This window comes from Bombus affinis, chromosome 10, assembly GCF_024516045.1.
Source record: "Bombus affinis isolate iyBomAffi1 chromosome 10, iyBomAffi1.2, whole genome shotgun sequence".
Classification (NCBI taxonomy): domain Eukaryota; kingdom Metazoa; phylum Arthropoda; class Insecta; order Hymenoptera; family Apidae; genus Bombus; species Bombus affinis.
This window is the reverse complement of record NC_066353.1, coordinates 1,991,417-2,006,896: the sequence shown is the minus strand read 5'-3', so window position 1 is coordinate 2,006,896 and position 15,480 is coordinate 1,991,417. Positions and strand designations below refer to the sequence as shown.

Here is a 15,480-nt window from a genome sequence, read left to right as displayed (position 1 = left end):
CTTGATGCAACTCATCCCAACAATCCACCCCCTTCCTCCATCTCCCCTTTCTCCCTCTTCCCCCCTTCGCGACCACGGGTACTATCGTTCGGTCCGCTTGGTTTGTACGTCATGTCGAAATGTTGTGAAATAATTGCGCGAAAAAGTGATTGGCAACAAACTCGAAATTCATCGACGGACACGAACGAACGCTGTGGCAACGTGGAGTTAGGTATGGAAGGGGTTGGCGCGGCGCACGGTCTGGAGTGGATGGGCGTTTGACGAGAGAGCGACGTTAAATTTCGAATAGCATTTTCGCCAATCGTTGTGCGATTTACCAGATCCTCGCACTCTTTCGCTCTCCGTTCTCGTCTTCCTCTCTTTTGCAGTGCGTGGCGCGTGCTGTTTCCGTCTCTCTCCCCGGTGCCACGCTTTTATTCGTCTCCCTTGCTCTTCTCTTTCGCCAACCCCCCTTTCCCACCGCCCCGTTGCCGCCTGTTTCTCGTTGTTGTTTGTCGCTATTATTGATATTTTTCGATATCGAGCGTGACACGACCGGAGACTCGTGTAGATGGATGGCGAAATGCGTGTACCCCGTGCCGTTTTATTATTTTTTTTCTTTTTCTGTCCTCGCTTTTTCGATCACTCTTTGGAAGTAACTCGTTTACGTTGCTAGAAATTTAATTACAGAGACCTTTGGATGGGAAGTTGCGTAGGTTTAAAAACAAATTTGAAGGGAAACTGCGATAAGCAGGTAGTCCAATTTTCCAATATTTCGGTAAACCATCGAAAACTAACTCAAAATGAAAATCAATCGAACATTTGCACTTTAGAACGTGAAACATATGCCTTCCTTCTTCTTCCAATAAATGCAATTTAAGTATCGCACCTGTCCTTATTGCTCCAGACTCCCCTCCAGTCATTAATCATTAATTACATGTAAATTTTTAATCCCACTCCAACGAATTTGATGAGCTATATAGACCCACGAAGGAACTAAAATTAGAAACTGAAATTGAAAATTGAAGACTCAAATTCCCGGTATCGCAAGAAAAACCATCCCGTCTTATACTCTCGATCGAGTTGGCACGTCAGACGTAATAAGCCGGTATGGGACGTCAGCCCGCTAACCATGCGCTAAGGCAAACATCGTTTCTCTATTATCGAACAACATCGTTTCCTACCGTGCATAAATCGTAGTACCCCCATTCATCGGGAAACCTGCAGCGGTGTCTACTTAATAATGCATCAAATACCCTAATCCCAAAGAATAACCACCGATATGTTGTATCTCGGTCGTGTAGTGAATCCGGGGGTAAAAGCGAAGGGAGGGTCTTTAAGCCCGGGCATTAAAAAAGGAATGACGAAAAAAAGCACAGTTCTACAACTGTAACAACAGAACGTTGTGTCCTGGATATCCTCGTATCCTCAACAGGCTTTCGACGTTTAATCTGCTCGATTCGAATGGTCGTAGAGGAACGAAGACAGAATTGAAAAAGGGATGGAAATAGTATTCGCGAAGGGAGTAGGCTCGAAGGAGGTGGAGCAGCTTAAAAAACGATTCCCATTCAATGTTTCCGTTGGAGGTTAAGCCGTTATTAGTTGGCCAGGGCTCGCGATCCTGGCAGGCAGCTCCTCTTATTGGCTGGCTAGGAAAACAACGATAAAAGGCGATGAGTATTTTATGGGGTACACCGGCACAATAGGACGTCGTGTATGGGCCATTGTTAAAGCATTGTCTGGTTGGAACGCAAGGCAAACCTCTCTTTCTCCGTTCGATTCTAGCTTCTTGGTCGTCGTGAAACGTACGCGGGAACCGTGCCGCTCTATTATTTTATTATTTTCAAACACATCGCCTTCGCTTCCTCTCTCTTGCTATCCTTTTTGGCTCGGTTAAATTGGGCGTGGCGATGCGACTGAAAAAATGCATGTTGCAAACACACGTCAGACCATCAACCCTCTTAGACGCCTGTAAATGATTGGTATACACCTTTCTTTTCTCTTTTATTCTTTTGAGAGTAAGCTGCGGTTTATCAAGTGCTTGTTCATTTTTAATGGAATTTCATGGTTCATACAATTGGCAACTGTTATATTCTTCAAAAACTTTTTAAGCAGATTTTTTGGATAGAAGTTTTGCTTAGAGGAAGAGAGGGGTATTTTTAATGAAAAAATGATATAGCAAGAATATATTTATTCTTTGAACAGTGGAAGGTAAAATATATATCTAAGCGATTCACACGTACCAAATATCCGTATATTTATATCGGAGGTGTTGAAGCGTGCGTCAACAAGACGTTTGGGCTCCGCCTGGAGCTGTTGAGGAGGGTTTTAGTCGGGGGTGTCAGCTCGAATTATGTATCGCAAGGAATACGACGACTTGAGCAATCCGACGTGCGAAGATTCGAAACCTTGGGCGTTTCACGGGGAACTCGTCCGTAAAAAACGCGTTGTTACCTCAGTTTGAATGTTTCGAATTAATATCACTCGACCTATTAACGGGAAATTTGACGTACTTTACACACAATTTTATCGGCAACATAAAATGTGTCTTATACTTGTGCAGAGAATTTTCAAGGACTTCCGCCGGAAGCGATACCGGCGTTCTTGCAGAATTTACAAAATTCTGCGAGTTACAGTATCGCGAAACCGATCGCCAGACCAGCGGCTTATCATCCTTATCACAGGCCGAGTCATCAGCCACCTCAGCGTCATTTACCCCCGAATGCGCACCACACGTTGCAACAATTGTTCTACAGAGGACCCTACTTAACAGGTAAATACTTCTCTTTTTACAACTCGTAGATCTATATTTTAATGAGCTATGTTAATCAACTTGGTTACTAGGAGACATATCTTCAATTTTTCTAAACTTTCCACAAAGATTTTTCAATTCATTATTATATGAAGAAAATAGATAAAGAACTACTGAAAAGAAAAAAAAGATATACAAAGAAAAGGTCTGGAAAAGGTTGTTGCTAATTTCTACAATCATTCCAGTCGTTTGCAAATACTGGTTAAAAAAGAGCCGCAACAAGCGATGAAGGATGGTGTTAAATTGTTCACAAAAAAATATTGGTCATTATATATTTATTTTGGGATACTCGAGAGAGAAAAAGTTAATAAACAAGCTGGATGCGAGGCGGAAACACAATCTCGATGAACATTTAAAACCGAAACTTCCGCACATGGCGCCAAAGCGTATAAACGCGGGCACGTGCACGGGCACGGGTTTATCGAATATCTTGTTATAGGTAGGCTCGTATGGGACATGGAGTGCATATGAAGTGCAGTGAAAGCACTACCATATTATGTACATGCACCGCCACAAGCAAAATGCACGCATGCAACAAGTGCGTGCAAATATCATCGGCGCAGATAATACTGTCATGCTCAGCTTGGCAATATTGTACAGATACGATCTGGAGATTCAATTGCCCGTTCGTTATTAGATGACTTTGATTCAATTACTATCGAGACCGGGCCTTTAACGTACGAGCAATAAATTTTGCCTATTGACATTTTTCCAAATGCTGATAGAATGGTTTCACGTTCTAATGAAAAAATTAAAAAAGAAAACACATTGCTTCAATACTAATTGACTCGTGTCTGTAAATATGTGGTTGTTCCTTGTACAGTGCAATTTTGGACTGGTTATAAAAATATAACGTTAGGTTGTCCCAAAAGTTTCTTTCGTTTTATAAGGCAGTAACAGATGCACAACATTTTTTGTTTTATATTATTTTATTGAATTACGTATGGCCCATTTTTCCAATAGAATAAAATTGTGCATCTACTATTTCCTTATAAAACGAAAGAAATTTTTCGCGCCACCTAATACTTTTGGGGTAAAAACGTCATTTTATCATCACGATATGAAATTCAATGTTTTATTACTAATTCCAAAATTTGAATGTCAATATCGATGGAAAACTTTCGTGTGCATATAATATTATAATCGTGACAGTAGTATCTCATTTAAAGTGTTAATGAAATTGCATAATGTTTTATATAACACGTATAATATATTCATGAGAAGTGTCTATGGCGAGCCACTATTTCTACTTATATATTACTGTGCATTTTGCTTACTTTTAATACTTTTAACTAAAATCTATAGAGAATGATTTTAATATATCTGTAATTTTTATAACTTCTTATGTGTTATGTGTTAGATATTTCTATATATTCTTTTCTGTAACTTATAACTTCAATCTCAACATTTAAAATAAAAATCATGTCTCAAGGCAATCTTCCTGAATGTAAAACGTATGTAATCGGTAGTTGCGGGTTCTGGAACTGGAGGTCATCATCCGGGTGCTCCAGGTGGTGGGACAGCGTTTCCAGGTGCGATTCAAGGTGGGCTGGGTGATTTCACGAGCACTGGCCTGGTATTTCCATGGGCAACAAACGCACGTGGAAAACCTCGTCGAGGAATGATGAGAAGAGCGGTTTTCTCGGACCTTCAAAGACGTGGCCTTGAGAAAAGGTTTCAGATACAGAAGTACATCAGCAAGCCGGATCGTAAGAAATTGGCTGAGAAGCTCGGCCTGAAGGATTCCCAGGTAAGGAAATATCTGTTGAAATACTTATTATAAATGAAAGTTATTTTCATCATGTATGAATGATCGATTATAATATTAGAGGCAACAGATTCGTTAATAAGTCAAAGCTCAAATAGTTTCGTGGGTAATAATGATTATACGAGATAATAGCATCAAATATGCCATATTCAGGTAAACTTGCGTGTATTATAATGTACACAGGCTTGTCATGATCAAGCGGTTGCCTTCGCAGCCGCATGAATGAACAACGTGATGCTTAATACCGCGTTTAATGATCTTAATAGCGTACTAATTTGCTGATCCAGCTAGCGAAGCGCGTAGTTCTTTGTTATTCGGATTCACGCTGTACTATTATTAAGAATTAAATGGTTAGTTTATTTGTAAATTTATTTTATTTGATAACACTGTTTGCAAGGTAAAATCTAATTACCTTGTTTGGAATTTTCTTTAATAACAGTAATTAAAAGATCACGATATATCTATTAATGCTGTAACACGATCAGTCGTATTACATTTTTTATTTAATTAACGTCATAAATGATTGCATTCGATATTCGCTGATAGTGGAGCGCATAATCAAGAAATTAATCCGTACGAAGACGTAAGGGGACCAGGTTGTCGTAGAATATAAGGTGCTTAATGACCTTATTAGGGCACTAATTGTCGCTTTAACGAAGTACGAAACCTGGTCCCAACGGAGCATTTAATTCAGCGACGAAGCCACTGCTCTCACCCTCCAGCGATTCCATTCACTGAATTGATGGAGACTAATGCTCAGGTTTCGCCGAGCCAACTCTCACGTGGTATCTACATACATCGGCCTTCAAACTTTACCATATGCATCTACTTTACATAAAAGATATACAATATGCGCATAACACAAGTCTAGAACGAAAGAAAGAGCATTACTAGTCCCGTGTACTAACAACTTTACGGGCTATTTGAACTCCTTGCAAACATTTCGATCGTAACGGTTATCCCATTAAACCGATTTAATACATTTCTGAGTCATTAGCGGCAAAGTAATCAAAAAGCGATTCTAACAATCGTAGCACGTTTATAGCGTCACCATTGTACAAGCATCGAAAGTCCGATTCCTCCTCTTATAGGGATTATTAACCTACCTACTAATAATAGAATTATTTCTAACAAAACATTAAACTTAAAGTCATATTATACTACTGTGGGCATTTATTCTTTTTCTAAATCGTATCTCTAATTTATGTATCGAGCTGTCGTAAGGAATTTATTTTTTCAATACATACTTTGTACTTTGACAAAACAGTATGTATACTTACTTGATTCACATATTTTCTAATAACTTTGCATTTATACAATTTTTATGGATCGTTTCAATGAAGGACAAAGTGAGCAAATCAGCACGATGCATTTTTCTGCACAACTATTTTGTTCTAAACTATGGCGATCTTTCTCATATATCGAATTTGTGTATCGAGTTTTTAACAGTATGTACTCCTCTAACACACCTTTTCTACTTTCAACAAACTGACGCATAAATTATATTAATAAGTTATATATATTACAATCAAATAAGAATAACAAGTTCATTCGCAGCAAGTGTTATTATTTTCATATAATATGTACTTCTAATCAAAGAGTAATTTATATATACTATCTCTCTGTATATCTTATATCTGTATCAAAAATCTTACGTATCTTTCATCAAAAAATTCAAACACACGTCTAAATTCCTTAAGTAACTTTCATATCCTACGAAATTAATGTGTAACCATCACCATAGTGAAACCAATTAGCGAGCCAACAAAACAGATGAACTAAATTTATTATCGCCTCAATGGTTAAACGCAATTAGAAACGAAGTGTCCAAAGACGCGTGATATTTTCTGTCCTATTCTAACGTCGAAATCACGAAGTTTAAAGTTGTGGGCGGTGACCACGCGGAGGTGATCACGCGAGATATCATCACCTCGCGTCGGTAGTGTACATAGGAGAAAGAGCCGCGGCTGCACATGGTGCTAGAAGCATATAATACCCCCGGTTTGGGGTTAATCGGGCGATGCCAGTTCATTAGCTGCACACGTATATCGACGCGTGGGGTCGTGTGCAACACACCAACGTAGCTTCGCCGTCGCTAGCAGGCCAGAGCTTCGTTGTGGCGACGCAAATGAAACAAACGATGCCCAGAAAATGGCACAGTAAGTTAGTTTCATTTGATTTCATGAGCATAGTTTGCCGATCCGCTCGGATAACCGGGGGATGCGTGCGGCAATGTTCCAGCTAATTTTGTTTCCTACTCGGCCAATGAATTCCGCCGTCATCGTGCTTCCTTCTATCATGTCGGATAATTATAACATACATTTCCTCGATCGTCGCTTCATCGTGGAAAGTTACTATACCTGATACGTGTCAGTTACTTTGTTCTGTAAATTTAACTTGTTTTTGCACGTTTAGCGTTGTTAATCATTTTCGAACCGTTCATTTGTTCTCTGTGAGTGAAAGTTTGTTATAGAGTGGTATAGTTTATCGTTCTTTAAGTAATTCAATGAAATTTATCTAAGCACGATGAAATTGTGTCGAATTGGATTCCAGGTTGGACAATGTTAGAAGATGGATTGATTCATTATCGTGTTGTGATACGACAATAAACATAATTCAGAAGTTACCTTTCTCGATACATCTTGTCCCTAAAACAAATCTGCGATAATCATGACGCTTTAATTCTTACGTCGGCATTCATCCTTTATCAAAATCGCTCGTTCTAATTTCAAACAGTATATCGTAAAAGTCTCAGCTAAATTGAACAATTACAATTTGTGTACATAGACTTCTCGCGCTATATCGAAGAAATGGAACGAATAAATGGCCATCTATAACTTTGCAAAAATCAGGAAAGACATTATCCCGGAGAAACCTCTGTTTCACCTATCTTCAAATATTCTAATTAATTCAATCGTCTAGTTGTAATTAAGCTTCTCTATTCAAACCCGTCTGATTCGATCAGTTGAAGAGATAGCTATGAGCAAATTCAACCACGTACATTGATCTTTCTCAGATAAAAGGTGTTCCGTTTATATTCGCCACATATAGCCAGGGTAGGATGATACATTTTGCATAGCTACGAGCATATGGCAGTATGTAGATGAAGCGCAAATAACGGTAAGAGATAACCATTGGTTAGCAACGGGTTGAATAGACGGAGATGAAGTTGGCAGTAAGAGAAAGAGAACGTAGAAGGAGAGAAAGGGCACGGAAGGATATATTCTCATGTATAATTCACACCTCGAGCGCCATGCCTCCACTGCCATTGGTTGAAGCCCACTCTGCCTGTGGTTTTACGAGGAAATCTAAAGACCACGCATACTCCTGCACAGAAACCTGCACACACACACAAAAATACACGTATACGTATATATGTATGCCAGTAGATATATACATATACTTTGGAGTTGCAGTAAATTGACGGTTCTTGCGACTTCGCATATACAAGAGAGAGTCCTCTCTCTCTCTCTTTCGTTGCTTTCTTCAGGTTCTTCTTCTTCTCCTTCTTCCGCTTTAGTTGAAACAACTGGTAGTACCAGCGTGAAGATACAAGGATCTCTCTTCTTTTACGAGCAAAGGCTCCCGCATATCGAACGAGATTTCACGAGCTGTCCCAATAAAATTGTTAAAGGGTTGAAATATCATCGGTCAGCAGAATCGTCGACAACCCTGTTTAGCAAAGAAAGATCGTTGGAAGTGACGTTACCTAATTGTAGCGATATATCTTTGGAGCTTTGGAGCATTTTGTGTTTTTCATTGAAATTTTTCTGCCCGGAAAGCACATTTTTGTTAATTTTCAGACTTACGTCAGTCGGTAAGTAAAAAGAGCTATTTTAATAAGAAGTAGCTGACGGGATTTTAGTTGTGCAGAGGATTTGAGTTTTGTGACATTGAATCTCGAGATATTGGAAGTGACAATGTTATTTTTGGAACAATAAAACGTAACTCGATCGTAAATGTTTCTATCGTTACGTAAGAAACAGGAGAAAGAAAAGAACAATCTCCAAGTTGTTGGAAGGTATGTTGAGTGTTGTGCGATTTGAGGAGCATGGGCTTTGCGCACTTGGCTGCTATCTAATATCACGGTTCACCACACGAACACCCATAAAAGCGATTATTGTCCGATGATGGCTTTCTCTTCCCTCTCGAGTTCCTCTTTTCTGTTTCTCTTAATAATGTTCGACTATAAGCAGCAGATGCTGGATTTCCTGATCTCTTGCAACGAGTTCTTTTCTAATCACTACTTTTCAACTTAATTTACCAATTATTAATTAAATCTACTTTCGTTTGTATCTGCAAAGATCTCTGTAAAACGTTCAAATGGGAATTTGATTTGATTTTACTACATTCTTTGGATCATTTTTGACTCTATTATATTTGCCCGATGTTAAAAAATATTTTAAATTTGAAGAAAATATGAAAAAATCCTTATTGGTATTCCGGATGTTTGAATGTTACGTTAAGCATCTTCTTAAAGCATTACAAATCCAATTATTTTCTCTTACTGAAATGAGAGCAGGATTGAAATATAAGAATTCGAAGATCGTAGCAGGGTTAAAGTATTCATTGAAAATTGAAACACAAAATGAATCAATCCGTGTATCAAGGTTAGAAAAGGAAATAGTTAAATTCGTTCCAAATTTTTCCATAAAAATTGCATCTGTAAATAAATAAAAACGATATTTAAAAGAAATGAATCTTGAAGAAAGACGAAGTCTCCCGTTGTATTGTGGAGGCATCTTTTTGGATTAAGTTCCGTCCTTTGTCGTATCTGTAATCATACCGGTTTTATGAATCTTTCGTGAGATTTAATTAAAGACTTGCGGTGTACGGGTGGATGATAATAATAAAGCTTTTCCAAGGGGTAGGTTTGTACTTTGAGAAGTGGCGCGGAGCAGAGAGGGTTGGGGATAGAGTGAAGAGAAGGCAAGGTGCCGTTTCACTCAGGTTCGAGTCTTCACTACAGTTTATGACGAGGGTGGGTTTAAGAGGGACGTCGAGGGTTAAAGGGGGTTGACTAAAGTAATTAGTAATGGTGAGTGAACTCACCCTTCTCCGACCGTATCCACGTCTTTGTTCCTCTCGATTCGTTTAACGACAGGAAAATGTTCATCTATCGCCGGCCTTTTTATAGAAAAATTAAATACTTAAGAACTTACCTAGTACTTTCTCTTTTTCTTCCCGTTTCCATATTGCTTGGCTGTGGCTACAGCTATAATATTTAATTTACAACTCTTTCCGGTCAATTTACATTATCGAATTTTGTCTTTCAACATCGTCGCTATGAAAAAAAATTCCAGAATTCTGCTCAACATTTTTTTCGTCACCGTAGCGTTTAAAAAGTATCATACTAATTTTAATTTTATTGTTTGTCCGTGAAGATATAAAATTCCGAAAAGTTTAGTAGGATTGATCAGACGATAAACAACGAATGAAAGAGTTTGAGTCCTGTCACGAAGTAACATTGTAGGTACAGCATCATGTCAAAACCGTCCGTATCGCCTCCGGGCAAGATTCATCAACGCGTCGACCTTAAATTAAGCGGAATTAAGAGCAGCAGGCACTTTTGTGCTTAAGACGTTTCCGTCGGGCAAGCGGAAGCGTAGGAAAAAGTAAAGAGAGGGTCCGGAGGGCTTGTTATCTTTTTAATAATCAAAACCGACGGCATCGCGTCGGTTCTTCTTTCTTACAAGATACCAGACCTGTCAGAGTCACGTCGCCAATATTAATTCATGATATAAAGAGTAATTTTTAATCTCGTCGAAAATCAAATTAAGAACGAACCTGCTTCTATTTATTTCTATACGCTGCATTTATTATTTTTTGCTTATTTTATAGTTACATATCTTTTCTAAGAATTTATCATACTTCGATACCAGATAATTAATTATTTGATTATTGTTGGTTTGCTACGTTATTATTTAATGAAAATTATTATATTATTTACAAGATTAATTGAAACGTAAGAAGTAACAGCTGGAAATATTTATTAAAGCATTCGGATTATTAATTTATTTTAATAAAGTAATTACAAGAATGTGGAGAGATGAGGAAAAGCAGAAGACACGGCGTTAGTTGAAGATCTCACAACGCAAAATGCTAAATTAAAACGCACCCTCCATCTTTTCCATTTCTTTATCTCCAAAATAAGGAAGCTACTACTCTTCTGATGATCGAGACGTCTTGAAGATTTAACGAATTATAAAGGTCGCGCGAAGAATAGCTCGCATTCGGTGCTACTGACAGCTTATTTAATCCTCACGGAAAAAACGAGTTTCTCCTTCTCACTGTACATTTAGTCTTCGATTTTTAATTTGATCCAAAACAATAGCCCCTTGTCGATATTATATCTCGCTCAGAAATATTTTTATTTTTCTAGATAGATAATAAACCTAATATTATTTTTAAAACAGAATTAAAAAAAAATTGAAAGAATAAGAGTTGTTTAAATTAATTTGTTCTTCCATGTTTATATCCCGATGTTTGAATGGGTTCGCGCGGAAAATAGAAGCAGCTTGCCCTTTCCCATGAAACTGACACTGACACGTTAGATAGATCGACCATTAGGCTTGCATTTCACCCAAATATAGAGTTTCCTGAATTCCGTCGGTCAAATCAATTTGTAGCCATTAGTACTGCTCTTGGATCGAGTTTACTTTGAACAACCTTTTCCTAGAACAATCGGTCACTGTTCTCTATAGAAGGACCATCCTACTATTTACACAGTAATCGATCTTTTACCCCGATCAGTAAACGTAATCTTGATCGTTTGTCTCGTTTGATGAAGAATGCTACTACAGATATTTCATGTAGTTCTTTCACGTTTTCGAGAATGTCGATGAAAGTTCTTGCGAAAGTATTTAAAAAAATATCCCTGAACGCATATCCTTCATTTTCGTACCCCGAATTTCGCGAAGTCGTGTTCTTTTCTTTATAGCGTCTTTAGAAGTAAATGAATTTTAGAAACAAGTGAATAGACGACAGCTACGAAATCAATCCCTTTTCAATGTATTAAAATAAAATAATAAAAATGCATCATGTTACACGTTTAATCTTTTTAATCAGACCATTCTTCGGCCATGAAATCCCTCTAGGAAAACTCAGTAGCAAAAACAAATTAATTCATTTGATTTCTTTCAAACGTGGAATTTCTAATCTCTCGGATACTGCTGTGACTCTTGAATTTTTCATGCCCCAATTTCATTGTAGTTCCAACCAAGAAAAGCAATTCTAACGTTTTAAGACAATCTTAAGATCGAGTCATGAGAATACTGCGTATCAATTCTTTCACATTCTTGGTTCAAATCTAGGAAATTTTCTAAAGTATAAAATCTAATGGAAAATCTACAATCTAACGGAAAAATGCGAGTCAAGCGAAGACGAGCCGAAGGACGATTAAAGAGTAAAGATTCTACTTCATCTTGTTTCTGATATTTTGTAAGACGCCGCGCCGTTGATCTCTTCTCCGGGAGATTTCAGAGAGGATCAAAAATTGAGCGAGAGATCACGGAAGTTGGTCATAACGTTACCCTAAACTTGCCGCGGTACAGTCTGCGATGGATATTAAAAACAAAGGCCGCCTCTTACAGGGCATAACATGAATATAACGTCGCGCAATATCTTACGGCTTAAGCTGTTCGGCTTAGCCCGCGGACCTTCATGCATTATGGATTTTACTTTGAGAAAGCGCCGGCTACCCCAGACGCCAGACGAACTAAGAAACCATGAATATACAATACCGCGGTATACATATAGATTCATCCTTTTGTGAATCAACTTTAATCACTTTCCACGAAACCGCAGTGTCCGCCTTGCGACCGATAAGATCGCTGAAGATCGAATAGAGTCTCGATAGATTCTTGTTTTCTCCTCATCCTTCTTGCTTGCCATTAAGTTCCATGGAATCATTAGGTTCGTCTTCACCATTATTTTTTCTGTCGATTTTGATAAAAGCGGTTTGCACGTTTTTTAATCGCTTTGTGTGTCACTTGATTATTTATTACAAAATTTTTTCAGGATGAGTACTTTTTTCGTGATGGTATTGAAATTTGTTAATCTTGGTTTCGATGCTGCACATTCACGGGAAGTTTGAGAACCTCTTATTTGTGACGACTTTCGAGCATTATCTGGATAATTTATAGGAATTCTGAAGGAGGATAGTTCTCCCAACTAATTTAATAATGTAGTTTAAGGTAGTTTAAATTTCAACAGTTCCTTTGATCTTTCATACGCTTCAATTTGTTTACATTGTACAATCTTTTACGATTCCTTTCTTTTAAGTATATTTTAGTACATTCTTTAGTAGATCGGGTATTGTGTTTGAACATTGCAATACACTTATCGTTCGAAAAAATGTCTCAAATTGAACTTGCTCTGTTTTGAGGAAGGCATTTTACGTAGGACACAAATTTTATGGAACTACGTATATTCGTTTAGCTGATAATAGTTAATTTGGCTTTGTCTATTTAGCAACACTCTTCCGAACGCGTAATTAATTAAAATAATTCTCCGTCGTGTTAAAGTTCTTTAGGAAGATAGCAGGACGACCGTTTCATTCTCCCTGTCATATAACTTTCAAAACGGCCTTCAAACATCTTCACATGTCGCAATCGAATGCGTTTGATATCGCTGGCGCGACATTTCGCCCGGAAATATCGCTTCCCATTCGTGCCAGGTCGTAGCCATTCACAGCTGTACCGCGTTATACCACTGGCACGCAGACGAATTCCAAATTCGCAGCTCGTGTCCCAAGTAAAAGCAGCCGCGGTCGACGTTGATTTCCGGTTACGCTCCCCTTTTGCGCCCACCCTTCGTGAAAATTGCTCCGCTCGTGTCTATAAAATCAGACAGTCTTATAAATAGGAGAACCCGATTTTTTTGTCCAGTAAATTTCTCCAAATCTTATGAAGAATGGAATTTGCTTTTTATTAAAGCAACTGGGAAAGTTACTTTCTTTCTAAATACACAAAAGTGTAACTACGTTTAGTACGCATTTTACACAACTCTGCTATACTATCATATCGAAAGGGTTAACCCTTATTGTTGTCGTCCGGTAACAGACGATCATAATAATTTACATATTTCCAAATTTAATCTATACTTTGCATCTTACGTGGTAAAGATGATTGACGATTTTTACGAACTTTAACACGACGGAGAATTATTTTAATTAATTAAAATGTAAAATATAAAATGAGATAAAATACTCGAGAAATTAGTAATCCAATTTAAACTATTGTTGTTATTAATGTCCCAGTGATATCGAACGAGAGTAAAAATTCGACGTGGCAAATAATTTACACGTTATGCACCAACTTAATCGACATCGGTCTTTGAAACTAATTACTATCACGATTGCGTCCCATAAAAGAGGGACTAATTAAACGTGGCATAGATTCAAGGATAAACGGATTAACACTATCGTTTATCAGCGGGTGGCTGGCTCGATTAAAGCATCACCGATGAAACGCGGGCCGCCGATATAAATCCGGAGGGTTGGATTCCCTCCCCACCCTCAACCATTAAGAGCCGACTTCCTTTCCATACATCAGCCAACCCTTCGGCCGCAGAATCGCGCCGTGGTAGCTTTGTGCCGTACCTCTTCCTCCTCTTCTCCTCCTTTTTTCTCCTGTTTCACCCACTCGCCCCTCCGTTGACCGCACCATACCCCCTTCAAAAAAAAAAAAAGAAAAGAGAGAGAATCCCTCTCTGGCTCTCTAGCACCCTGTCCGTGCCCGCTTCTCGCCCCTTTTCTCCGCCTCTGTGCCCTTCGATCTCTTCGCCCCACCGCACCGCCACGAAACGACCCGGTACCGTGACCAGGTTGGCGGAGGGTGTCGGTGCACCCTTCTTCCCTCGCTGCACTCTTTCCTCTCTTGGTGCACCCTTTCTCTCTTCTCTCTATGCGCCCTTCTACCCTCGCTGTACCCTTCCTCTCTCGGTGCACGCGGTGGCGAGCCGCTCGAATCGAATCGGGGGAGGAAAACGAAGAGAAAGACGATCAGCGCTACGAGTCGAAAGAGGAACGAAGAAGAGAGACAGGAAGGAAAGAACGACGCGATAGGGTGAGACTATCGAGAGGGGTAGAGAGACAAAAGAGGGGTTGGTGAAGTATTATGTACAGAAGGAGTACCGAGAAAGAGGGGAAGAAAAGAGGGGAGGGAAGACAGGCTGGCGAGGAAGAGGATCATGGAGAGAGCGAGACTGAGGGGTAGTTCTGAGGCCGACGTCATAATCGATCGTCTTTTATTAAACTGCACCAGATGGCGCCACCACCGCGCACAGAAATACCTATCGTACCTCCTATATACATACGCACATACATACAAGCGTATTTGTATTTGTATATATAATATACGTGTGAGTGTGACTGTGTATGTGTATATACCAGAGGACGAAGGAGGGACGTGGTGAGTCGTAGGGAGATAAAGAGGGTGCCAGAACTAGGGGGTGGTAGCCATAGTCCTGAAGGTAGGGGCAGAAAGTTGGGGTGGGCAGAGGCGGAAGTAAGGGCGGTCGCGTGTGGGCGCGAGGAAGGGAGCAGAATAGAGGAGAACTTTCAAGCTACGGCGGAGGGAGAGAGTTAGAGGGTGGTTCGCGAAAGGAGAGACCGGTAGGCTGGCTGCAGCCAATCGTTTAACGATTACCCACTCTATAGAACGCGTTTCGGATGTCGTCGTTATGCCCGATCCTTTCGTATGGACCGATCCTTAGCGCGGCCCGCGTGAAACGTTCCCAGCTCCTTTTTTAATAGCCATCCCAAAGGGCTGCAGTTATATTACAGGAGAATTATATATTTCTTATATAGATCCTCGAGATGGTCTTGGGTTCGCCAGAATGATTCAGAAGTGGCAGAAGGCGAGTTAAACGGTAGGAGAGGGAGAGAGTTATGACAATTTTAGCACTTCGAATAGCGTGT

General features: G+C 39.4%; 1 protein-coding gene across 1 annotated transcript in view; it reads left to right on the top strand.

Annotated features, from left to right (window-relative positions):
* LOC126921363 (uncharacterized) overlaps positions 1 to 15,480 on the top strand; it is a 28,581-nt gene that overhangs the window by 6,661 nt on the left and 6,440 nt on the right. The window contains exons 2-3 of the mRNA XM_050732888.1: positions 2,543 to 2,752; positions 4,261 to 4,541. Coding sequence (XP_050588845.1) covers positions 2,543 to 2,752; positions 4,261 to 4,541 — 491 coding nt within the window. The remainder of the gene's footprint in view (positions 1 to 2,542; positions 2,753 to 4,260; positions 4,542 to 15,480) is intronic.